At 36.2% G+C, this 25,871-nt stretch overlaps 1 protein-coding gene across 19 annotated transcripts in view; it reads left to right on the top strand.

Moving 5' to 3' along the window:
* Positions 1-25,871, top strand: part of THOC2 (THO complex subunit 2) — a 110,367-nt gene that overhangs the window by 13,667 nt on the left and 70,829 nt on the right. For 18 of the 19 annotated variants that reach the window (XM_057314161.1, XM_044391659.3, XM_048213838.2 and 15 more), the window contains exons 2-7: positions 3,138-3,196; positions 7,784-7,875; positions 10,565-10,616; positions 14,491-14,561; positions 15,433-15,554; positions 16,127-16,260. In XM_057314161.1, the coding sequence (XP_057170144.1) occupies positions 3,138-3,196; positions 7,784-7,875; positions 10,565-10,616; positions 14,491-14,561; positions 15,433-15,554; positions 16,127-16,260 (530 nt within the window). The remainder of the gene's footprint in view (positions 1-3,137; positions 3,197-7,783; positions 7,876-10,564; positions 10,617-14,490; positions 14,562-15,432; positions 15,555-16,126; positions 16,261-25,871) is intronic. The other variant, XM_044391665.3, reaches the window with a different exon arrangement.

The following is a 25,871-nucleotide window of genomic DNA, read 5'->3' as shown; positions in this document are numbered from 1 at the left end:
AGACTGTCCACGGACCAGAGAGTCCAATGTGAGGCTTGATCTCAGGACCCATGAGATCATGACCTGAGCTGAAATCAAGAGTCCGATGCTCAGCCAGCTGAACCACCCAGGTGTCCCTCTTTCCTTTGATTTCTTTTTTTTTTTTAAGATTTAAAAATAAAATTTGACAGAGACACAGCAAGAGAGGGAACACAACCAGGGGGAGTGGGAGAGGGAGAAGCAGGCTTCCCACCTAGCAGGGAGCCCGATGCGGGGGCTCGATCCCAGAGCCCTGGGATTATGACCTGAGCCGAAGGCAGACGCTTAACGACTGAGCCACCCAGGCGCCCCTCCTTTGATTTCTTGATCACGAAGAATCAGTGAAGCAGTTTGGTGCAAGTGCCTTGATACGTGCTAAGGTGCCAGCAGTCTTTCCTTTTTTTTTTTTTTTTTTTTTTTTTTAGATTTTATTTATTTATTTAACACAGAGACAGCCAGCGAGAGAGGGAACACAAGCAGGGGGAGTGGGAGAGGAAGAAGCAGGCTCATAGCGGAGGAGCCTGATGCGGGGCTCGATCCCATAACGCTGGGATCACGCCCTGAGCCGAAGGCAGACGCTTAACCGCTGTGCCACCCAGGCGCCCCTCCTTTTATTTTGAACTGTTAGTGCAGGGGCACCTGGGTGGCACAGTTGGTTAAGTGTCAGACTCTTGATTTTGGCTCAGGTCATGATCTCTCAGGGTTGTGAGATTGAGCCCTGTTTTGGGCTTCAAGCTGTGTGTGGAACCTGCTGAGGATTCTCTCTCTCCTTCTGCCCCTTCCCCCTCTAAGAAAAAAAAAAAAATGAACGGTTAGTATAAATGTTAATATTGCAAAACAGGGAAATTAAGTCTTAGTATTATTATGAATATGGTTTTGACCTTGCAGAACTCTAAAGTGTCTTGGGGATCAGAGGTTTGTGAACCACACTATCAGAACTGCTACTTTACCAAATTATAACGGTTCCTTTCTATTCCTATTTTTAAGTCTTTTTTTAAAAAATGGTGAATGGATGTTGAATTTTGTCAAATGTCTTTTATGCATCTGTTGAACTCGTGTGATTTTTAAGAGTCAGTTTAATGTGGTGAATTAATTTGAACCAACTTCGTGTATTTGGCATAAACCCATTAGTCCTGATGTATTTCAATATTATTTTTCCATTTATCTATGTATTTAATACTGCACATGTTTAAATACCACAAGACACTATTATTATCAGTTAATATTCATGTAGAATCACCCATCTACTTGCCACTTTTTCCTCATTTCTTGCTGCAGCTGTAAAGTTCTCTCTGGAATAATTTTTATTCTGTGTAAAAAAGTCCTTAAGTGTTTATTTTAGTGTGTGAATCAGTTATTGTTTGTCTGAACTTTAGTCCTTATTTTGCCTTTTCTTGGAACTTGGAACTATGTTTTTTGGGTATAGAATTTTAGGTGAGCAGATGCTTTGTTTTAGCACTTTGGATGTATCTTTCTTTTTTTTTTTTTTTTAAAGATTTTATTTATTTAACAAAGATAGAGACAGCCATCGAGAGAGGGAACACAAGCAGGGGGAGTGGGAGAGGAAGAAGCAGGCTCCCAGCGGAAGAGCCTGACGTGGGGCTCGATCCCACAACGCCGGGATCACGCCCTGAGCCGAAGGCAGACGCTTAACCGCTGCGTCACCCAGGCGCCCCTGGATGTATCTTTCATCTGTCTATCTCTTGCATTCAGTGTTCTTGTCGAGAAGTCCCGAAGATGTTGTCTTTTTTTTCCTCAGGTGGTTAACTGATTTTGTCTTTGGTTTTCTGTAGTTTTATTATGATGTGTCTAGTTGTGGATTTCACTTCAGTTCTAGAAAATTGAATTCTTGGCTATTATATCTTCAAAAATTGTTTTTGCCCTGTTCTCTCTCCTTTCTGGAATTCCAGTTGAGCATACCTCTTTTCACTGTATTGTGTGTATCTATCCTTCTTTGCGATATTTAAATTAATCTAATGAAGAGGTGTTTAAAATACAAGTTTTTTTTTCAATTTTCAGTTTTTTTGTTTTTAAACTTTATTATTAGAAACAATCTCAAACAGATGAGAAAGTAGAATACTAATGAAATCCTTAATCAGCTTTGGTAGTTCTCAGCTGCTGGCCAATCTTGTTTCACCTATAACCCCAACCCATTTTCCCATTCCCATTTTATCTGTGAATATTTTGGTATTATCTTTTAAAGATATATTTTTATAAAATTTATAAAATCATTTTTTTAAAGATTTATTTGAGAGAGAGAGCATGAGAGAGTGCGAGGTAGGGGGGAGGGGCAGAGGGAGAGGGAGGGAGAAACTCAAGCAGACACGTGGGGCCTGATCTCACGACCCTCAGATCAGACCTGAGCTGAAACCAAGAGTCAGATGCCTTAACTGTCTGTGCCACCCAGGCACCCCCAAAGTTTATAAGATCTTTATAAAATACTCCAGTTGACGCAGAAATATTAATTTTAAAAATACTTGTTTAAAACAGGATCCAAACACTGTGATTGATAGATCTCTCAAGCCTCTTTTACCCTGAGGATTCTCCAGCATCTTTAATTTTTCCTTGCAGTGTATTTGTTGAAGACACTGGGTCATTGTCTGTACAGAGTTTCACATAGTTCGAATTGAGGTTCATGGCCTTTTTTTTTTTTTTCTTAAAGACAACGTCATAGGTGGGTGGTGTATTTTTTCATCAGAATTAGGACACACATAATGTTTGGTTGTCTCTTGTGATGTAAACAGCTATTGATAGATGCTTGGATCCTTTAGTTTATTAGGGATCTTTAAATGGTGATGTTCTTCTGTCATTCCTTCTTTATTAGCTGAGATACTTCAGTACAGAGACATTTCTTACCAATTATTGGTTCATATGAGAAAGGCAGAATAAGTGCTTGATTTTTATTCTTTTCCAGTTTTCAAAAATAATGAATTGATTTACTAGCATCCTCCAGTTCTGACCAGTTAGGGTTTTTAGGTTTGTTTTATTTTTATTATAAACTAATGGATTTAAACACATCTGATACATTTCCAAATATTTTTAGTTGATGTAATTTGCTCTATAAGGGTCATCTATATTAGGATTGGAAATGAATGCAGATTATTTCTATTTTATTCTAGTTTGCATTTATGCCGGATCCTCAGTGAAAATAAAAGCCATGATAGTTCAACTTACAGAGGTAAGACTTTTAAAAGTGTCATAGCTATTATTTTCGTCGTGGTCAAAATTAATAGATGTTTTGTTTTCCGTTAAATTGTTATGAATGAAAAACAAAAGATATGAGATAGTTCACATTATATAAAGCCTTTATATGAGTATATTACAGTTAGGATTAAAACTGTAGTTACAGTGAGACTATATATTTCTGTATATAGATGTTTGATCTGCATAATAGTCATATATTGCTTGGCTTTTATCGTTGTGACATGGTATATTTGGCCAAATAGCAGTTGATAGCTGTATTAAAAATTACACAGGCTAGCTATCAGTCATAAACAGAAGAGAAAATCTAGCATGGAAAAACTATTCTGATCTTGTTTGCACTAGGAAATTTCCAGAAACTAAGGTGGTGTTTTTACTAAAGCTGGTTATGTTTAGGTAGTATCTGGGGATCTTATTAAAGGCAGTTGTCATGGAAAACATTAAAAGCAAAGGAGTTGTTTACTACATATCACAAGTATGATTTATTAAGTAAGATGTAATTAAACAGGATGTAAATTTTAATTTTAAAGGCTTTTACTATTTAGCATTTATTAATTTAAAATTAGGCATTTGGATTTAGAAAAGGAGGGGCAAAAATAAAAGCAATTATGTCTAGTAAGTTTAAAGCATTTTCATATGTAGCTTTCAGTGAGGGTAGAACCCATAACAGCTTTTTCAATCAGGAAAAAATAATTTATAACCAGTAATCTGTTTTAAATAAAAAATGATTAAATAAAATTCATTATAGTTATTTAAATCATGCCTTTATGAATAGAAGATTAAAAACAATGTTTTTCTATAGATAAGTTTACTTTTGTTTTATCAAAAATTAAATCTTAGAGTGTATACTTTTTAAAGAACATTCAATTTTTTTTTTAAGATTTTATTTATTTATTCGACAGAGAGAGACAGTGAGAGAGGGAACACAAGCAGGGGGAGTGGGAGAGGGAGAAGCAGGCTTCCTGCTGAGCAGGGAGCCGAATGTGGGGCTGGATCCCAGGACCCTGGAATCATGACCCAAGCTGAAGGCAGACGCTTAATGACTAAGCCACCCAGGCACCCCAGAACATTTGAATTTTTGAGTGGAAAGCATTTTTTAACAAATGAGCCTTTTTTTTCTTTTGTCATTTGGGTAAGACCTGTTTTAAGACTTAACATTCCTAGCCTGTACCCTCACTTATTTTCCAATTTATTCTGCTTGTAAAGTTGTATGATCTTTCATAAAGATTTCTGAGGTTGCTATAATGCCTTTTCTTTTGAATAAGTCAGTTGACTGCCAGAGTTGTTAAGAAAGTAAAGAAAGACTCCTTCGTAAAAGCACTTGGATACTTAACTTTTTTCTTCCCTATGTTTAAAACAAGTTTATAACTTCTCAGTTAACTTTGATCTCGTTTGTGATTGAAATCTTGTGTGGGTAAAATAAGAGAAAGAATTTTCAGAAAACTGTAAATAGTGTAACACAGGATAATTACTCTTCGGTTTAAAATGGGACAGTATGGATCTTTAATAACTACCAGATTATTGTTAATTTGCATGGTTGTTCTGATTCACATATGAAGCCAAAAATAGTTACGAGCGTGGCCTCATTGACTGAATTGCCAGTGCTCTTTCATCTGCCCTTGCCTGCTTCCTTAATGCATACATTCTTTGGCTGGTATCTGCCAGCAGTCGAGCTTTGGTCTAAGGGCTCCAATTGGTAGTCCATGCAGAAAACTAACTGAATGTCATTTCTTCAAATTTCCTTTGTTCTGTCTCAGGGGGATTGAGTTTGGGTAGTGTTCCCTGAGCCCTTTGCCTTTCTGCCCCTCCCTTCCCTGTTTCTTTTGCTCACACTACTTCTCCTTTTTATAAGACCCTTCCCCCCAGGAAAATGATACTGTAATGATGGCTGATAAACATGAGTAGTCCTGACATAACCAAGAACTAGTGTCTTTAGTGGTCAGATCCCACAAAGAATGTCTAAGAATCTCTAGAAGTCCCTTTTACTTGTGGCTGTCCTTAAAACTACTTTTTCTGAGGGGCGCCTGGCTGGCTTAGTTGGAAGAGCATGTGACTCTTGATGTCCAGGTCGTGAGTTTGAGCCCCCACGTTGGGTGTAGAGAATACTAAAAATAAGCAAAAGGAAAAACCCTACTTTTTCTGGAATGTTAGCATTAAGATAAAATCTTTTATTTTCATGTATAATTATAAGGTTTGTTAAGTTTTCCTCCACATTGTAAATGTAATGTTTTTCAACTTTAGTATAGATTTTACAGGATTTTGTGGGGTTAGCCTTGGTAGTCTTAAAGTACCACTTCTAAAATACAATAGATGTTCCTAACCATTTAAATGGGCATTTAAAAACGTGTGAAATGGGGACTGCCTTTGCTATTTTGTGGATGACATTGTGATTGTTTTCATGTCATTTAGTGTCAGCAAAATGACCTGGGCTATTTGTTGTCTATTGTAATCTTCTCTGATTAAGACGAGAATTTCCTCAGCTCCTATGAGTCCATATTCTTCTGGAAATTTAGTTTATGTTGTTCAGCTGTTTTGTCCTTCCAAGAGTGATAGCTTTTTTTTTTAACTTAGTTATCTGGATAACTTTAATTTTATTTATTTATTTTAGAGGTTGCACACACTTGAGAGCAGGGAGGGGCAGAGAGAGAGGGAGAGAAGCAGACTCCCCACTGAGTGTGGAGCCTGATGCGGGGCTCAGTTGCATGAGCCTGAGATCATGACCTGAGCTGAAATCGAGTTGGACACTTAACTGACTGAGCCACCCAGGCATTCCTAGTTTTTAATTTTTTTGAAAGATTTTATTTTTAAGTCATCTCTACACCTAACGTGGGCTCGAACTCACAACCGTGAGATCAAGAGTCCCGTGCTGCACTTACTGAGCCAGCCACGTGTCCCTGGATAACTTTAAAAATGATTATTATTTATTGTAAAAGCATTTTATTAATGGAAATTGAAAGCATGAAATTGACCTCATATTTCTACCATACTAACAAATAGAAATTTTTTCCTATTCATTTTAGCTTTTATATAGTTTATTATAAGCATAGTGAAAGCATATTTATGAAAAAGGTATAGAATATGTTTAATAATGAATTCTTCATAAGGAATTGGTATACTCTGGCTGTATTTCTTTTTTTTAATATTTTTATTTTGAAGATTTTTATTAGAGAGAGAGTGAGTGAGAGAGAGAGAACACAAGTGGGGGGAGGGAGAGGGAGAAGCAGGCTCCCCACTGAGCAGGGAGCCCGATGTGGGGCTCGATCCCAGGACCCCGGGATCATGACCTGAGCTGAAGGCAGATGCTTAACTGACTGAGCCACCCAGGTGCTCTCTGGCTATATTTCTGTAGCAAATAATTTAATGAACAAATTTATTTCATTGTAAAATAATTGTAAAGGTTGTTGAAAGGGATATTGATAAAAGTTTTGATTTCTATGCTGTTCCTTTTTTATGACAAGTAGTCAAACTAAGGGAGAAGATTTTTAAATATTTGATGTTTTACTTCCTATTTTGCCCTGAAAGATTTTTGATTCCCTTCAGAAGGATAAATTGACTTTATTTTACAGCTGTTTTTAGAGATACTTGTTTTTTTACTTTTTTTTATAATTGAAGTACAGGTGATGCATAATAAATTAGTTTCAGGTGTACAACGTAGTAATTCAACAACTCTATAACTATGCTCACCACAAGCATAGCTACCATCTGTCACCATACAGTTGTTTTTCTACTTTTAATGAGAGGAAGGAGGAAAAGTTTTCAGTGTATAGGACTAAAGAAAAATATGGCCAGAAGGAGGTATTCACGCAGCCTTTAGCTGCACCCCCCCCCCTCTCAAATTCCTTCTCCAGGGAAGGAAGCTATGGTTATAGTGAATGAGACAATTTGTGGTTGACAGTTCTCATAAAACTGCCATGTTATGTATGTATGTATGTAATTATTTTAGTTTGAATTCTGATGAAAATAGAGGAGAAAGGGTTTAGATTTGGGGAGAAATTTCTCTGAGAGTAGGATATGGATAAAACTTGATTTTATATTGACTGGTATTCTTTGTCTCTTTTCAATGTAGCCCTGAGATTGCATTGACTATAACCTGAATATATTTAGAAAAATCTGTGAAATTTGCTGGTGAGAGAAATGGTTAAATTAGTTTATATCCACCTGCTGGAATTCCATGCACTGAAAATAATTTTGGAGACTTTGATAGCATGAGAAAATACTTTAAAAAGTGTTTGTGGGGGAATCGGAATACCAAATGATGTGCACTGTGAATGCAAATATGTAAAATATGTAGATACACAGACAAAGATTGGAAGGAAATGTTTAAGCAGTAGTTATGTTATAGTAGTGGAGTCAAGGTTAACTATTTTCTACTTTTAGTGTTGTGTTTTTGTGAAAGTAAAAGGGAAAAAATCTGCTAGAGAAAAGCATTAGAAGTATATTTTTCTTATTATTTTTGATACTTATAATTCTGAGAAGTAGGAAATACAGGGGTCTTCCCTCAGAAGGGTCTACCTTTTATGTTCAAGAGGTTGTGTTCTTACACTCTTTCTTTTATGTTCAACAGATTTCCAGCAGGCTCTTTATGAGTTATCATACCATGTCATTAAAGGAAATCTAAAGCATGAACAGGCATCTAATGTTCTTAATGACATTAGCGTAAGTATACACACACACACGCTTTTTAATTTAATAATTATTACATATTTCTTTTTTTTTTAGTTCCATACTATTTTCTTTTTTTTTTAAGATTTTATTTATTTATTTGACAGAGATAGAGACAGCCAGCGAAAGAGGGAATACAAGTAGGGGGAGTGGGAGAGGAAGAAGCAGGCTCATAGTGGAGGAGCCTGATGTGGGGCTCGATCCCAGAATGCTGGGATCACGCCCTGAGCCGAAGGCAGACACTTAACCGCTGTGCCACCCAGGCGCCCCAATTATTACATATTTCTTTTTGCCTTTGATACAAAGATCCCTAAAGTATATAACTTGCATTTCATTTTGTTCAAAATTACAGTAGTGAATGTTTTAAGGCAATATTGGTAAGCTGTTGTTGCTAGGCTGAAATAAAGATATTTTAATCTTTTTGTCTGGTTGTGAGTAAAGCAGAAAATGTTAGGTAAGCTGAGAGGGCAAAAAAAAAAAAAAGCCTGCCTTGTAACAAACTCACAATATACTTAATTAAAAATGGTACTGTAAAAATAATTTGACTAGAATATTTTTCTCCCAGTGTAGTATAGCAAAACATTTTCTTTTGTTTGCAGTTATGTTTAGAAATTAAATATATTCTAAAATTTGAGGATTAAATTATTTTAAATTGAGGTTGTGTAGTTCTAATTAATGTTCACTTGATGCCAATTTTCATGTGTTTGCTGTGTTAGAAAATATTAATAGATTTTTTTTCTTACCTTTAGGTGATTTTTCTGTCTCACTCTAAATTATTTATTAGAGAATTTAAGTTAGATTCAGACCAGATACTTTTCATGGGTGTTTAGTACTTGAATTGTAAGATGAGCTCTCAAATTGTAAGAGTGTTGATTGTAAACCAGTAGTTAAGTTTCTTAAGTAGTTAAGTGGTGTATTATTCTATTATTATCAGGCTGGGTTTTAACCTTGTATAAATAAAATTATCTACCCAGTTGAGAACAGCTTTCATAATGACTGTTATTGAGGTGTAGGACCCGGAGCTTCTTGACACCAGTACGAATTTCCCTTGTTGCTTTAAGCTTCTGTAGCCTTTTTCTGTTAGGATAGGTAATCTCCTTCATATGCTTTTTGTGCTTTTCTGAGGATAGTGGTAAGGAGCTTCTATCTTTAGCTGTTGTGATTTCCCCCCCTACATATTGAAATGTATTTGAGCAGTTGAGGTTCAAATATGAGTTTCTCTTTTATCCTTAAACTTTCTCTGTCTGACCACAGCAGTATTAATTCATGTTGGAGTAGTCTGTTTTTTTTCAACAACTAATATTCCATGTTGAAAACTCTTGTCTTGCTCTTTTCTTTCTGGTCTTCAAGAAGCCTGAGTACTTGCATTCAGGTAGACATAGCAGAAGTTCATAGGCCTTAAGTAACTTTTGAGCCTGAAGTCTGGTGTGCAATTAAAGTTCTTTCATTCTGTAAATTTGCCATTGATGTAGTCTGTTTATGGATTCGATTCTAATATTTTTCCCATTTTTTGAAAGTGAGTAGTCCAAATGGACTTAATATGTATTTTGTTTTTACTTAGCTTCCCCTTTCCTTTGAGTCTTTATATATACCTTTTCAGCTGGATTGTCTTTGTCATGGCTTTCTCATGGTCCCATATCTCACTGTCCCATATCTTAGCCGTGGAAGCTTCTCTTGCATGTCTCTTACAGCTGCCAGGTTTTTTTGTTGTTGTTGTTAGGATTGTATTTCTTTCCTTTACTCTCTGAAAATAGGCTAGTTTAAGGGTTGCTATAGTGCCAGCAAACTAATTGCAGTGATTGAACTGTGATCCTTACTAATGGAAAATGGCTCTAAAATTGGGCATGGGAGCAAGAAGTCAGGAGACAAATCTAGAATAAGTGTTGAAGTTTTCATACAGAAATGAGGGGAGAATTTTGACTTAGTTTCTGCAAGTCTACAAACATCAGTGCATAAAGAAAATAAAGATGGATTTTTGGTAATCGTTTCCATTTTCAGAAAATCTTGAGTTACGGAATGACAGCTTGTAATTGTTTTTGTATTTTTTTAGATTTCTATTCTGATACCACTAGGACTTTTGTATAAATCAGTGTTGATTCAGGCATGAGCACAACATTTAAAGTTGTAGATGAAAAATGTACCGTTTTTAACAGTAGATTTAAGGTACCCAAATTCCAGTGGTTTTTAACATGGAAACCTCATTGGATAAGTGTCATTCATTTGTGCTCGTTAATATTTCCTGAGGGTTTTTTTTTTAAGATTTTATTTATTTATTTGACAGAGACAGCCAGCCAGAGAGGGAACACAAGCAGGGGGAGTGGGAGAGGAAGAAGCAGGCTCATAGCGGAGGAGCCTGATGTGGGGCTCGATCCCAGAACGCTGGGATCACGCCCTGAGCTGAAGGCAGACGCTTAACCGCTGTGCCACCCAGGCGCCCCTCCTGAGGTTTTTTTAATCAAGTTTTTTATCCAGTTTTTTCATGGTAGACATTTAAAAATTTTTTCCAACTCTTGTCTTTTTCTATTTTCTCTGTCTTATGAAACTTGGATTTTATTATTTGTCAACATAGGGGTGTTGGGGTTTTGTTAGGTTTTAAGTTTTACTGAAGAGTATTATTCTGAAATCGTACTTGCTGGTGTGCTATTCTTGTATTTACTATGAATAATTATATTTTTATAATTAGGAATTTCGTGAGGATATGCCCTCCATTCTTGCTGATGTATTCTGCATATTAGGTACGTATCAAGCCTTCATTTCACCTTTAAAAGTGCTATTTGATAGATTAATGTACTGTGTTTAAATAAAATTTTTTCTTTCAAACCATTTGTAGAAACTAGACTATATTGTTTTTTTTACTTTATAGATAATATAGTGTTTTAAGTCATGTGAGTATGATCACTGCTTATAAACTAGCTTTAGATATAGTTTATAATGATAATGGCAATAATAGATAATAGTTTATAATGATAATGGCAATATTAATGTAGATGCTATTTTTGCAGAATATGTTTATATAAAATTGAGCTAAATTAAGTCATTTCAAGTAAAAAAAAAAGCTAAGTTTTTTGAAGTTCAGTTAGTCTGAATTATTCAGATTTTAGTAACTACGTAATTAATCTTACTCAGTGGAAGTTATCAGTGAATGTCAGAATCTCAAGCTTAGGACACTCAAGAGATATTTACTTTGCTATTATACTCTTTTGATTCTTCTTAATTTTAGAAAGAGCAAGAAGAGCCAAAGTAATCAAAAGTACTTTTGTTTTGAGGATGAGAAACCAGCTTTGGAAATAGCATCTTCTCTATTTGTCCAGAATAAATAAGAATTTATGCAAGATAAAAAAGGAATATTTCTTTGACTTAGAACAAAAGGTAGTGTCCCTCCATGGGAAGCATGGATTTAAAAAATAATGTATATTATAAATTTATTTCTCTTAATTTTAGATTTGAATTAAAATAACTTTGAGCACAGTTTTCCCCATCAGTGTTATGCTTTCTATAACTTTGATCTAATAGAAACCTTTACCAGACATTATAATATTCACTTTAAAATAAGACATCCTCTGAGAGTTTGTCAAGCTGGAGTGAATTAATTTAGCTCATTAATCTTAATTCCTAGAATAGATAGGTTACTTAAATGTCTTACTGAGAATCTGGGAATTTGATCTTATCAAATCTGAATGCCTGATGCTTCATCCTTCAGGATGTTTTAAGATTTCATAACAGCAGTAATGTCAGGAACAGGTCAAAATGTATGTGGACTGTGAGTGATAAATGAAAAGAGCAGACCACTGATGGGGTGACCACATGTCCCACTTTTGTTTTGTTTTCCCTGGCATAATTAATTGTGCCTTATTTTGATTTTAAAACTCACCTGGTTTGGATCCTAAAGTTCATACTGTCTATTGAATTGATTTATGCCAGCAATAACAACAAAACCTTTTAAGCTTAATTTTTTAAAGCAGGCACTAAAGGTATTACATTTTGTTACATATAAATATAGCTTGAAACAAGTTTAAAAATTTTTAAAAATTGTTTTTACTATAATCTTGTAGGACTGAAAGAGTGATTTGTAGGTAACATTTTGTGGAAGCTGTTGTTCCTTGATAGTGTCAGGAGTATATTTTATGTCTTTTTTTGGGTAATCATCAACTCTCAGCTTATTAGTAAGTTCCAATAATTTCTTTGTTGATTTATTCTATTAGGATATAGTTTCCCTTCATAGTTACTTAGTAATATGAATTATTGGTACAAGTCATTGCTTTTTACTATTAACATGAATTTATGAGGTTGTTGGATGCTCTTGAAAAATTTCTTTTAGCCTCTCCAGTCAATTTTTACAAGCAAGATTAGAATGGCAAACTTAGAGAATTTCCCTCACCTGTCCCCTCACTCACCCACCCTCACCGTTAGCAGAAAAAAAAATGATCGAAGGATGACCCCAGACCAAACTAGGGGAAGAGGAGTAAGAATGGGAGTTACCTCTAATAATGATAATGGCAATAATAATGTAGTTGCTATTTTTGGAGCACTTTCTATGTTCTAAGCATTGTGTTATGCATTTAATTTCATTTTAATCTTTATAGCAACTTCTGTAAAGTAGGTATACAGATCGGAAAATTGAAGGTCAGAGAAGGGATTTTTCAAGGCCACATAAACAGTAAAACAGGGTTTGAACCTGGGTCTTTTTGGTTCCAGAGCCCATAATTTTTTTACTATATCATGTTGTCTTTCTAATATCTTAAAAGTTGTAAGAAAAATCATTGCTGTATTTTCCTGGTTAAGATTACAGTTTTCTTTGAAAGACTAATTATGTAAGGATGACAGGGCCTGAGAGCTATATTAACCTGGAGAGGGAAGTCTGATGTAACTTGATGCACTGATGGGACATCTTAGCTGGAGTGGGTGGTTGGTCATACTAGGACCTAGAGTTTGAAATGGTTGAGGGCTTTTTAGTAAAATCATAGGGGAAATGAAAGAGAATTTACTAGGTACTGATTCAGGGTTGATGAATTAGGGATAATGAATGAATTTATTAGAATAGCGTCATTAGGACAAAAAGAAGAAAGAAGCAGGGAAGACGTAATTGTGATATTACAGTCCTGTATTGATTGTTGAGATAGCTCAGCAAAGAAGTTTACTGAGGTCCTAGTAAGCATTTCTTAACGTGGTCAGAACCCAGAGAGTGGTATCTTGATCAGGTCAGACAGCTAAGAGGAGAACAGACTTGGTTTGAGAAGGATGAACCCGCCACCCACGTACTCTGATCTTAGGGACTTTGGGGGTAGATCTTAGGGACTTTTGGGCCTTGGTAGATAGATGTTGGTTAAAAGAATGGGCCCAATTTAGTCCTGACCCCTCAAGATCAGTTCCTTGAAGTTCTAGCCTGAGGAGGGACCAGAAGACCAGATAACAGGGAGACAACTACAAGTCCTTGGAAGGGACTGATGAGATACACATGGATTAAAAGTCTAATTGAGTGAATGAGATTGTATTGCAGTTTATGTTGTATAAATTATACCCTGAAATTCTCTTAATAGGCTTCAGCTGACCATGTGCTTAGCTACAGTGGCCAGGATATCAGGAAATGACACTGTCCAAGATGGGAAAGGGGAGAAGGGCCAAGAAAATGTGGATATGTTTGATAATAAATTCCTTTCTCTTTTGATTCTCAGTGATGGCAGTAGAAAGTAAACTGAAGCAAATCAGTGAGTGGTAGGACGTTTGGGGAGAACTGTAGGACCCTTAGAAGACAATTTTATTATACCACTAAAATTGGTGTCTCTTGTAAATTATGAGTTGACCTTAATATAATAGTATGTAATCATTAAAGCAATAATCCTGAGATCAGCTTTGTAATCCTGTCAGTCCTGGTTGAATTTTTTGATGCTTGGCAGGAAGAGCTAATTGTTTTATTTCCTCCATACTGCATAAAATTGTTTGGCAAATTTTCTGAATAATCTCCTGAAATTTGGAGATCTCAATTTCTTAATATTTCAATAGGAAGAAAATAAAAATCATGAATAAATTTTTGTTTGCTGACTAGAATTGTAATTCAAAATGGGATTTTAAAAATGTTCTTTTAATACTGTCTTTTTGTAGAGTTGATGGCCGGGTAGTTTGGTTAGGACATGGTACCAAGGTGGCCAAGGTCAAAGGTTCCGTCTTCACAAGTAATAGGATCTTTAGTGTTAGAAGACATCTTTGTTGTCACCTAGTTCAACTTTCCACCTAAAGAAGGAATCTCTTCTTTAGCTCTCTGACATGTTGTCATTTAAACTTTGCTCGAATATTTCCATTTTTGAAAACATTACTTTTTTGAAGTTGTGTTGTTTCCAGTGCCATAGCATGTAACTCCTGTGTAATCAACTTACATTTTACGGATATGCCATTGGTCACAGGGTCAGTTTCCAGATCAGGAGAAATTAATTCTGAGCATTCATATGCATATGAATGACAGCTCCTGCTTACTATAATTGCAAATTTTTTTCCAATTTCAGAATGAGGCATTTTAAAATTAGTTTTAAAGAAAATAAGTATCTTATTATAGTGCTGGGGACAGTCTAGAAAAATCAATCAAACTTTCGTCTTTTTTTTCTTCCATCATTATAGATATTGAGACAAATTGTTTAGAAGAAAAAAGCAAGAGAGACTATTTTACACAATTGGTATTAGCATGTTTGGTAAGTTATAAAAAATACTTTCCCTTTCTAGATTTTTACATTGAACAGTTGTAATCACAGTTAATCATGTTAAGGGAGGAGGATATTGACATTCAATTGGCTATTCATTATAAGGTGAGATTTGGATTTTCAGATGGAATGCTTTGTAAAATTAGACATGCTAATTATTTCTGTGAAATTTGCATGCTTCGTATCACTTAAACTATATGTATATATCAAACTTTTGGTGATATTCCTGACCTAGTAAGTTCCTAAATAAGGAAAAGGTAAGCATCTGTCAAGTGAGTAGAAATGATGCGGACAACTTTTAAACTGAATAGCTTTTCATAAACTCTTTATTATGCAAGGAGAAAAAGCAGAGGTAGTTTAAAAATAATAAATTCTAGAACTTGTCATAATCATTGTCTAGTAAACCATTTTATGTTAACAAATTTAGAACCAAGGAGAAATGCTATTACTCAGATCTGGAAGATGTCCTTGTCTTCGCTGTACTAGAATTTGACCTAAACAGTAGAAACTAATGAAGGCTGAAGTGCTGTATTAATCTTAAAGGAAAATTCAGTTGACAAACAGTTTTAATCAAAATTTTATCTGTAGTTCTTGTCATTTGTAGGCTGTGTACAGCATGCATATAATTTTTTAGTGAGTTTTATTTAAAGAGCTGTATGTCACATTTTTCAATATTTGGGGCATCATCATTTTTGTTAAATTGAAGTTCCAGCTTTTTTTTTTTTTTAATAAATTGAAGGTTTTGATATATATTTAATGTGATTTTGATGTTCTTATTTGGGAAAATTATTTTGAATGTATTTAAATTGTGGATGTATTAGAATGCTAAGGAATAAATGGCCTTTAATATTTTTTAATACAGTATTTAGTTTCAGACACAGTTCTAAAGGAACGCCTGGATCCAGAAACATTGGAATCATTAGGGCTTATCAAACAATCACAGCAGTTCAATCAAAAGTCGGTTAAAATCAAGACAAAACTCTTGTAAGTACATGTATCTTTATGTTGCTGATCAAGTATCTGAGTATGTTTCCTTAGTTCTCATTTTGAATTCTAGATGTTTGGCAGTTTGAAGATTTTTTTGTTGTTGTTGCTGTTAGCACGTCTTGTGTTTTTTCCTTTTAAAAGAAGCCTAGGATTACTGAGTCAGCAGTGAACTTCACCTGTGTGAAACCAATGTTAAGTTTTTTCCATATTAGAAGTTAAAATATTATTCATTGCTTTTATTATTACCAATAAAATAATTTACAAGTATGGCTATACTCTAGGGTATATTCTTAGTCAACGATGGAAAGAGTGACATGTTATTGTTCTTTGGGATTAGCAGTATTCTTTCTTTGTGTTACTGGTTTTCCCTGTGTAATTAACATTGGGGTGTCTCTTATGAATCACTGTTATTTTCTGTTTTAAAAGATACACAAAGAAGTAAACTTTCAACAACTATTCTTATAATTGTTCTATATAAGAGAGAGAAAATTCGATGAGAAGAATACAGTACTTGTATGCAAGCTTGTTAATTGAATTAATTTTATCCCCTTTATGATGTTTAATTTCAGTTATAAGCAGCAAAAATTCAATTTGTTAAGAGAAGAGAATGAAGGTTATGCCAAGCTGATTGCTGAATTGGGGCAAGATTTATCTGGAAATATTACTAGTGATTTAATCTTAGAAAATATAAAATCTTTAATAGGTAAGACATATATCTAATAATAGTATGTGTTACTAAGCTTTTTTTTTTTTTGTTACTAAGCTTTTTTAAACTGTTGGAGAATATCCATAAAGACAAAATGAATGCATTTCCCCTTATAGGTTTCTTTTTTTCAATTAAGAAATGAGAGCGGTGTCTAGCTTGTACTTTTAAGATTTTATCAGTACTAATAAATAACATTTAGGATGATATTTATGAGAAATCTTTTTGCTACTGTTACCTGTGTGTTTGTATTCATTTCTTTTTTTAAATTTTTATTATTTTTTTAATTGTTTCAGGGGTACAGGTCTGTGATTTATCAGTCTTACACAATACACAGCACTCACCACAACACATACCCTCCCCAATGTCCATCACCAAGCCACCCCATTCCTCCCACCCCCCTCCACTCCAGCAACCCTCAGTTTGTTTCCTGAGATTAAGAGTCTCTTATGGTTTCTCTCCCTCTTTGGTTTCGTCTTGTTTCATTTTTTTTTCTCTTCCCCTATAATTCTCTGCCTTGTTTCTCAAATTCCACATATCAGTGAGATCATATGATAATTGTCTTTCTCTGATTGACTTATTTTGCTTAGCTTAATACCCCCTAGTTCCATCCACGTTGTTGCAAATGGCAAGATTTCATTTTTTGATGGCTGCATAATATTCCAGTGTGTGTGTGTGTGTACACATCTTCTTTATCCGTTCATCTGTTGATGGACATCTGGGCTCTTTCCGTAGTTTAGCTATTGTGGACATTGCTGCTATAAATATTGGGGTCCAGGTGCCCCTTCAGATTACTACATTTGTATCTTTGGGGTAAATACCCAGTAGTGCAATTGCTGGGTCTTAGGGTAGCTCTATTTTCAACTTTTTGAGGAACCTCCATACTGTTTCCCAGAGTGACTGCACCAGCTTGCATTCCCACTGACAGCGTAGGAGGGGTCCCCTTTCTCCACATCCTCGCCAACATCTGTCATTTCCTGACTTGTTAATTTTACCCATTCTGACTGGTGTGGGGTGGTATCTCATTGTGGTTTTGATTTGTATTTCCCTGATGCCAAGTGATGTTGAGCACTTTTTCATGTGTCTATTGGCCATTTGGATGTCTTCTTTGGAGAAATGTCTGTTCATGTCTTCTGCCCATTTCTTGATTGGATTATTTGTTCTTTGGGTGTTGAGTTTGTTAAGTTCTTTATAGATTTTGGATACTAGCCCTTTATCTGATATGTCATTTGCAAATATCTTCTCGCATTCTGTCAGTTGTCTTTTGGTTTTGTTGACTGTTTCCTTTGCTGTGCAAAAGCTTTTCATCTTGACGAAGTCCCAATAGTTCATTTTTGCCCTTGCTTCCCTTGCCTTTGGCCATGTGTCTAGGAAGAAGTTGCTGCGGCTGAGGTCGAGGAGCTTGCTGCCTGTGTTCTCCTCAAGGATTTTGGTGTATTCCTGTCTCACATTTAGGTTTTCCATCCACTTTGAGTCTGTTTTTGTGTATGGTGTAAGGAAATGGTCCAGTTTCATTCTTCTGCATGTGGCTGTCCAGTTTTCCCAACACCAATTGTTGAAGGGACTGTCTTTTCCATTGCATGTTCTTCCCTGCTTTTTTGAAGATTAGTTGACCATAGAGTTGAGGGTTCATTTCTGAGTTTTCTGTTCTGTTCCATTATCCACGTGTCTGTTTTTGTGCCAGTACCATACTGTCTTGATGATTACAACTTTGTAATATAGCTTGAAGTCCAGAATTGTGATGCCACCAGCTTTGGTTTTCTTCTTCAACATTCCTCTGGCTATTTGGGGGCTTTTCTGGTTCCATACAAATTTTAGGATTATTTGTTTCATTTCTGTGGAAAAAAAAGGTGATGGTATTTTGATAGGGATTGCATTGAATGTGTAGTTTGCTCTAGGTAACATAGACATTTTAACAATATTTGTTCTTCCAGTGCATGAGTATGGAACGTTTTTCCATTTCTTTGTGTCTTCCTTGGATTTCTTTCATGAGTATTCTATAGTTTTCTGAGTACAGATGTTTTGCCTCTTTGGTTAGATTTATTCCTAGGTATCTATGGCTTTGGGTGCAGTTGTAAGTGGGATCGACTCCTTAATTTCTCTTTCTTTGTTTCATTGATAGTGTATAGAAATGCAACTGATTTCTGTGCATTGATTTTATATCCTGCCACTTTACTGAATTCCTGTATGAGTTCTAGCAGTTTTGGGGTGGAGTCTTTTGGATTTTCCACATAAAGTGTCATATCATCTGCAAAGAGTGAGAGTTTGACTTCTTCTCTGCCGATTTGGATGTCTTATATTTCTTTTTGTTGTCTGATAGCTGAGACTAGGACTTCTAGTACTATGTTGAAGAGCAGTGGTGATAGTGGACATCCCTGCCATGTTCCTGACCTTAAGGGAAAAGCTCTCAATTTTTCCCCCATTGAGAATGATATTCACTGTGGGTTTTTCATAGATGGCTTTTATGATATTGAGGTATGTACCCTCTATCCCTACGCTGTGAAGAGTTTTAAGAAAGGATGCTGTACTTTGCCAGATGTTTTTTCTGCATCTATTGAGAGTATCATATGGTTCTTGTCCTTTCTTTTGTTAATGTAGTGTATCACATTGATTGATTTGCGGATGTTGAACCAACCTTGCAGCCCAGGAATAAATCCCACTTGGTCGTGGTGAATAGTCCTTTTAATGTACTATTGGATCCTATTGGCTAGTATTTTGGTGAGAATTTTTGCATCCATGTTCATCAAGGATATTTGTCTGTAATTCTCCTTTTTGGTGGGGTCTTTGTCTGGTTTTGGGATCAAGGTAAAGCTGGCCTCATAAAGTGAGTTTGGAAGTTTTCCTTCCATTTCTATTTTTTGGAACAGTTTCAGAAGAATAGGTATTAATTCTTCTTTAAATGTTTGATAGAATTCCCCTGGGAAGCCATCTGGCCCTGGGCTCTTGTTCGTTGGGAGATTTTTTATTACTGCTTCAATTTCCTTGCTGGTTATGGGTCTGTTCAGGTTTTCTGTTTCTTCCTGGTTCAGTTTTGGTAGTTTATACGTCTCTAGGAATGCATCCATTTCTTCCAGATTGTCTAATTTGTTGGTATATAGTTGCTCATAATATGTTCTTACAGTTGTTTATATTTCTTCGGTGTTGCTTGTGATCTCACCTCTTTCATTCATGATTTTATTTATTTGGGTCCTTTCTCTTTTCTTTTTCATAAGTCTGGCCAGAGGTTTATCAGTCTTATTAATTCTTCCAAATAACCAGCTCCTAGTTTCATTAATCTGTTCTACTCTTTTGGTTTCTATTTCATTGATTTCTGCTCTGATCTTTATTATTTCTCTTCTGGGTGTTTTTATTAATTTCTGTTCTCTCTAGTATTTCTATTTTTAAGTATTTCTCAGTTTTAGGGAGGGCAGAAAATAAGTAAGCAGATGTGAAACTTCAATAAAATCTTCATCGAACTCTTGAAACATGGAGATGTTTAGTTCTTTTGAGCTTGATTTAAAAAATACCTTTACAAGGGACGTTGATACATACCTTATTTTATCTTTACAATAGTCTGTTAAAATAAGTGCGGCAGATGTTGTAAAAGATAGGGAAGTGTTATTTTTCCTACCTTTTAAATAGAATTTCTTCAGCACTGTTCTTTTTATTTGCATTGAGCATTTGGAGGAAATAGTTGGCTTTTGTAGAAAGGAGGAATGAATGGTAGAAAAATAGGATAATCCTGATTTTTCGTAATGGATAGAGTTTTTGCTATTTGTTAGGTGTTGTGCTATCTTAGGGAAGATTTCACAACTCCTAGATGTCTTAGATTTTGAGACCTGTTAGAGAAGTCATGTTCCCTGCTTTACTGGTTATATTTTAGGGGATGCTTTTGCTCCACTTCTTAGTTTTTTTCCTCCACTTTTGAAATTTATGTATGACTAAGAAAGAGAAGAAGTGTACCAGTCCTCATTCCCTTCCTCCATTCCTATGTTTGGGGACCCAGATAAAACTAGATTTGCTACAGTTATCTTTGTTTTTGGCTTAGACTTTTGGTGATCAGCAGGTGTAGCAGGTAAGGAGCTTTTACTTTAAATTTATCACTTTTAAGTTTTTATTTAAATTGAAGTTAGTTAACACAGTATAATATTAGTTTCAGGTATACAATGTAGTGGTTCAACACTTCCGTGCCACACCCAGTGCTCACCACAACAAGTGCATTCCTTAATTCCCATCACCTATTTCACCCCTCCCCCCCACCTTTGAAGTGAGTCTAGTTCTGGCAGCTGATTTACTCTCTTTGCTGCTTCCTCCTGTTGTCAATTTACCACCAAGACTGGTAGCTCATGGGCTGCAGGGCTCTTGCTTATCTTTGTGGCAGTGACCTATTTTTAAAAAGCCTCCTTGTAGGGTTTCCTTTCTGTTCTTCTCAGGGTAGGCTCTACATTTTTCTTGCAGCATTTTGATCTAGCTTGAGATGCTTGCTTGGCAATATTGCTTTCCTACAGGTTTGTCTTTCCTTACATCCTACCATGTACTCTTTTAAGATGATATTTCTCACATAAAAATTTTTATGCTGGGGCACCTGGGTGGCTCAATCAGTTGAGAGTCTGCTGTCGGCTCAGGTCATGATCTCCAGGTCCTGGGTCCAGCCCAGGGCTTCCTGCTCAGCGGGGAGTCTGATTCTCTCACCCCCCCCCCCCCACTCCTCTTCCCCTCCCCACTGCTCCTTCTCTCTCTCAAATAAATAAAATCTTTTAAAAAATAAAAAATTTCATGCTATGTGAGTTCCTCAGTTGTTTTTGTTTCTGTTTTATCTGTTTGTTGACATTTCTAGTCTGTGCTTGTTTCTTCTAATTTTTGTCCTTGTGGCTTTATACCTTTTTAGTACTTTGTTATTTTAGTAACATTTCAAAGAGGGATTTTCTTGAAGTTATGCTTTTATCTAACTGGGAAAATATACACTACTTTCTTATCTTGAACTTGGCTCTCCTACAGAACAGGTTATGTTACTATCTCTGAAGAACAATGTTGTGGTCACAACTGCAAGCTCATGATATACATGGATATTCTATGAATATAAAGAATTTGATTTCTTGGGCTAAACCCCTGTTCTAGTCTATTAAGTGAACTCCCAAGCACACTAGGCCAGAAGCACTTAGGTGTAATCTCCTCAGTATAGCCTTCCCTGGTCACCCCCCTCAGCACTCCCTTTTATTCACTGTGTTTTCTTCTGAGCACTTACAACCATATAACATGAAATGCAGTTTATTCTCTACCCCCCCTGGAATGTAAGCTTCATGAAAATAGTGGTTTTTGTTTTGTTTAGTACCTCTAACCTCAGTGCCTGGTATGTAGGTGCCAAATAAATAACTTGTTGAAAAATGAATGAAAATTCTCTCTTTCTTGTAGAGTTCATAGTGATTCTTAGCCTCTTTCCCTTGACATAGAGGATTTTAGTAAGCTCATCTCCCTGACTCAGTGTTTGTTTCTCTCTGGCTTGCTGAGTCTATCCTCTCCTCCATTGTCTGAGAAAGGAATTTTTCATTGACATGAAAATTGAGGTTAAGACTCCAATTCCAGTGAGTACTCTTTCAGTGTTAAAACTTATTGGATTTCCCCTCAGTGCAGACTCCGTGCAGGCCTTGTCTCATCTGGCCAGAGCAGTTCACTGACACAGCATCTTATTTTCAAGGCATCTTTGAACAATTTTCCCCTTGTTTATTCCTATTGTTTTCTCTGTGGGAGCAGTCGGGACATAATACCTCATACAAAGCTATCTCAGGTCTGATCTCCTTCACTAGCCATTGGCAGAACTGATACCTAGTTTGGGAGGGAGGTATGCATTTAAATGCACTTACATTTCAGGGCACTTGGTCTGATCAGGAGAAATCCTTATTTATCATCCTTTATTTAAAAGCTAGTCATTTGCACCCTAAAAGATTCTGGCACATCAAAATGTTTATATCCTAAATATAATAAGGTTTATATCCTGTCAGATAGGGACTGTTTATTGCATGAGTACGCAAAGAAGGAGGATCATTATGAGTCCTCATGGTGGTTGTGATCTTAAGTCTGACAGTAAATTTGAGAAACTTATTAAATGGGAAAGGATAATGATTAGTAGGCTCTTTAGCTACCAAGTCATAGACTCCATTCAAATGAACCCTGCATCAAGATGGCAAAAAGCATCTTTTAGAAATTCAAGGAAAGATAGCAGAAATGGATACCTTTGCTTGTTGAGCTAAACTATAACTCTACTCTTCTGAATGCCCTTCCAGAAAAGCAATAGGTATTCCTTTTCTTTCTTTTAAATTAGGAGTCAGCAATTTTTTTCTCCAAAGGGTGGGGTAGTAAATATTTATTTGCTTTGTGGGCCATATGGTCTCTGTTGCAACTACTCAACTCTGCCAGTGTAGTTTGAAAGTAGCCATAGACAATATGTAAATAAATGTGTTCTAGTACAACTTTATTTGTAGAAACCGAATGGATTTGACCCACAGGCTACACTGTGCTGATTTCTTTTTTTTTTTTTTTAAAGATTTTATTTATTTATTTGACAGAGATAGAGACAGCCAGCGAGAGAGGGAACACAAGCAGGGGGAGTGGGAGAGGAAGAAGCAGGCTCATAGCAGAGGAGCCTGATGTGGGGCTCGATCCCAGAACGCCGGGATCACGCCCTGAGCCGAAGGCAGGCGCTTAACCGCTGTGCCACCCAGGTGCCCCGACTGTGCTGATTTCTAAATCAAAATTAGTCATGGAGCTAGCTAACTTGAGTTAGCTTTAGGGAGTGGAAATGGTGGAAGTGGTTCTTCCTGGTTTCGGGTTTAGTGGTCCAGGATCTTTTTGGCCTAGGCTCTAACCCTTTCCTACTCACCCAGAACCAGAGCCCTCACCCAGAACCAGAGCCCTCTTCACCAAACCTCAGGACCTTAATTTGTTGCCTGGTGTCCAAGGTTGTAGATTTGGCTGGGGGTGGGGAAAGGTAGGGTGAGAATCTCTGCACCTTCACTTTCACAAGTCCTCTTGGTTGTTTGGCAAGTAACCTGAGAAACATTAAAAACAAAAGACCCCAAGCCAAATGATTCTTGGGCCTACTGTGGGACATTTAACCATTTTGACTAAGTTATTTTGAGTGTACTTAGTATTTTATTTTTGGACCAATCTGGATGTAAGGGCCATTCAGCCTAGAAGCATCTTATCTTTGTGTCAGCTGTCTGCTATCTCTTGGAAAGGGAAGCCAGTTGACTACCTTCTTTGTGTTTCTGCTTTATTGAAGTTTCTTTACTGTATACTAGTTATAAAGAAGTTTTTTTCTGCTAGGAAAAAGGACAGCAGTTGGTGTTCTCAAGCACAGATTTCTTTTCTTACAATTATACTTGTATTTTATTAGGTGCATTTCGCTGCATCTTGGTTCTCTGATTCTTTGCTTGAGATGCACAGTTTTTTGCAAATACTATTTCTTAGAAATAATCTAGCATAGGTTTTTATTAGCCTGTTTTAGTCCATTTGGACTGCTGTAACAAGTTACCACAGACTGGGTGGCTTACAAACAACAGAAATTTAGCTCTCACAGTTCTGGAGGCTGGAAGTCCAAAATCAGGGTGCCAACATGGTTGGGTTCTTGGTGAAGGCCTCCTCTGGGTTGCAGACTTCTGACTGCTTGCTTTATCCTCACATGGTGGAAGGGGCAGGGGAGCTCTCTTTTAAGGGCATTAATCTCATTCACGAGAGCTCTGCTCTTGTGACCTAATCACCTCTCAAAGGCCCCACCTCCTAAATACCATCACATTGGGGATCAGAATTTCCATATAAGAATTTTTGGTGGGGGAGGCACAAGCATTCAGATTACAGCATAGCCTGTTTCTAAAGTAATTCTAGATGCCAGATTATGTCCTTTTGTTCAAAACATGGTTTTTCTCTGTCTCATAAGGTCCTCTCTGTCTGGAACATGATGATTAAAGCTATTCTGTTTTCTTGTCTGAAGTGTACAGGTTGGACATCTCTCCCAGTCATGTTTACAATATTATCTTGGGATTTTTTTTTCTGTTAGGAATCTCCATTTGGCATATTCCTCCAACAGCCATTGTCAGTTTAATCAATACTTTTTTTTTTTTTGCCTCTAGTTGCAGTCACTTGCTCTAATAATGACTAGTGTCATCTTGTCTATCTTTGGGAAAACTTCAGTTACTTTTTCAGCGCATTTCTAAAAAGATGTGTCATCCAAAAGGTGTGAACTCTCTTTTAGGCATTTTATTAATCTCCATATTACAAGTACCTGGCACATAGCAGGTGGTTATTTAATGTTTATTTAAATGAAGGAATGCATCCATGGCCATTACAGCTCTGCCACTTCTTTATTTTTCCACTTGTTCTCTTCTAGTGTGGTTCCCTGTTTGTTCCTCAGAAGACATAAAGGCATTATATGTGTGTATATATCCCTGATGTAGCTGGTGATAGAGGTAGGGAGCTAGGCTTACGATCTCTTTCAGGATCACATGACTGTTGATGTTTGGGGTAGAGAAAAACTTTTCTAAGATGTTTGAGCACAAGAGTGCCTATGTTCTACCACAGCTGCCATTAGGAAAAAAAATTATTTTGGACATTCTAAGCTTACTGATTGTTACTAGAGTCTTATTCTATATGAAATAGCTTAACTATTACCTAGCAAATCTTTAAGGTTTAAAAATCATTTTCTAAATCCATGGTTTGGTTACTTTTTCTATCTTATGGAGCAAAGGTCATTCTAGTTGGCTGCACTAAACTTGAGACGCTTAATAGAAAATTCATAAGCCAGTTTTTCTTTTGTGAAAGATGCAAAGGTTGATATCTGTTATAAATAAAAGTACATATCTTCTCTTTTAGATTACTGCCTTAAATTGCACCTGGAAAGAAACAGGTAGTTAGTTGACAGTACAGATCACCGATAGAATAACCTTGATGCAGTAAAACTGTTAAAACATAATGAAGGTGGTTCACCCTGTAGCACATTGAAAATATAAATTTTAGGGGCACCTGGGTGGCTCAGTTGGTTAAGCGTCTGCCTTTGGCTCAGGTCATGATCCTAAAGTCCTGGCATCAAGCCCTGCATCGGACTCCCTGCTCAGCCGGGGAGTCTGCTTTTCCCTCTGCCCCTCACCCTGCTCGTGCTCTCTCTCTCATACAGTCTGTCTCTCAAATAGATAAATAAAATCTTTAAAAAAAAGGTAAAGAAACTTTAAAGCAAATGAAGCATAACATTCCCATGTAACATGTTGTTCTAGTCGTAGCTTGATGGGTAATTATAAACCAGCAATTTTTTCAAAATTATATTTAACGTATCTTTTGTCATCTCTGATACAGTATTTTTATTTGGTGATTGGATTTTTATATTTAGTAAATTAGGAGCAGTTATAAGGCTGAAGAATTTGCTAGGTCTTACTTTCACAATTTTTATTGTCAGTGTTAGAACAGTTTGGAGGCATTTTTTTCAGTTTTATTGAGTCATACTTGACATAAATAAACTGCGTATTTAAAGTGTACAATTTGAGTTATAACATGTATGCATCTGTGAAAACATCACCGCAATCTAGATAATGCACATTTACCACTGCCCCCTTCCCCCAAATTTCTTCTTGTCCCTTTGTGTTTCA

This window comes from Ursus arctos, chromosome X, assembly GCF_023065955.2.
Source record: "Ursus arctos isolate Adak ecotype North America chromosome X, UrsArc2.0, whole genome shotgun sequence".
NCBI lineage: Eukaryota > Metazoa > Chordata > Mammalia > Carnivora > Ursidae > Ursus > Ursus arctos.
This window is presented reverse-complemented; position numbering and strand designations above follow the sequence as displayed.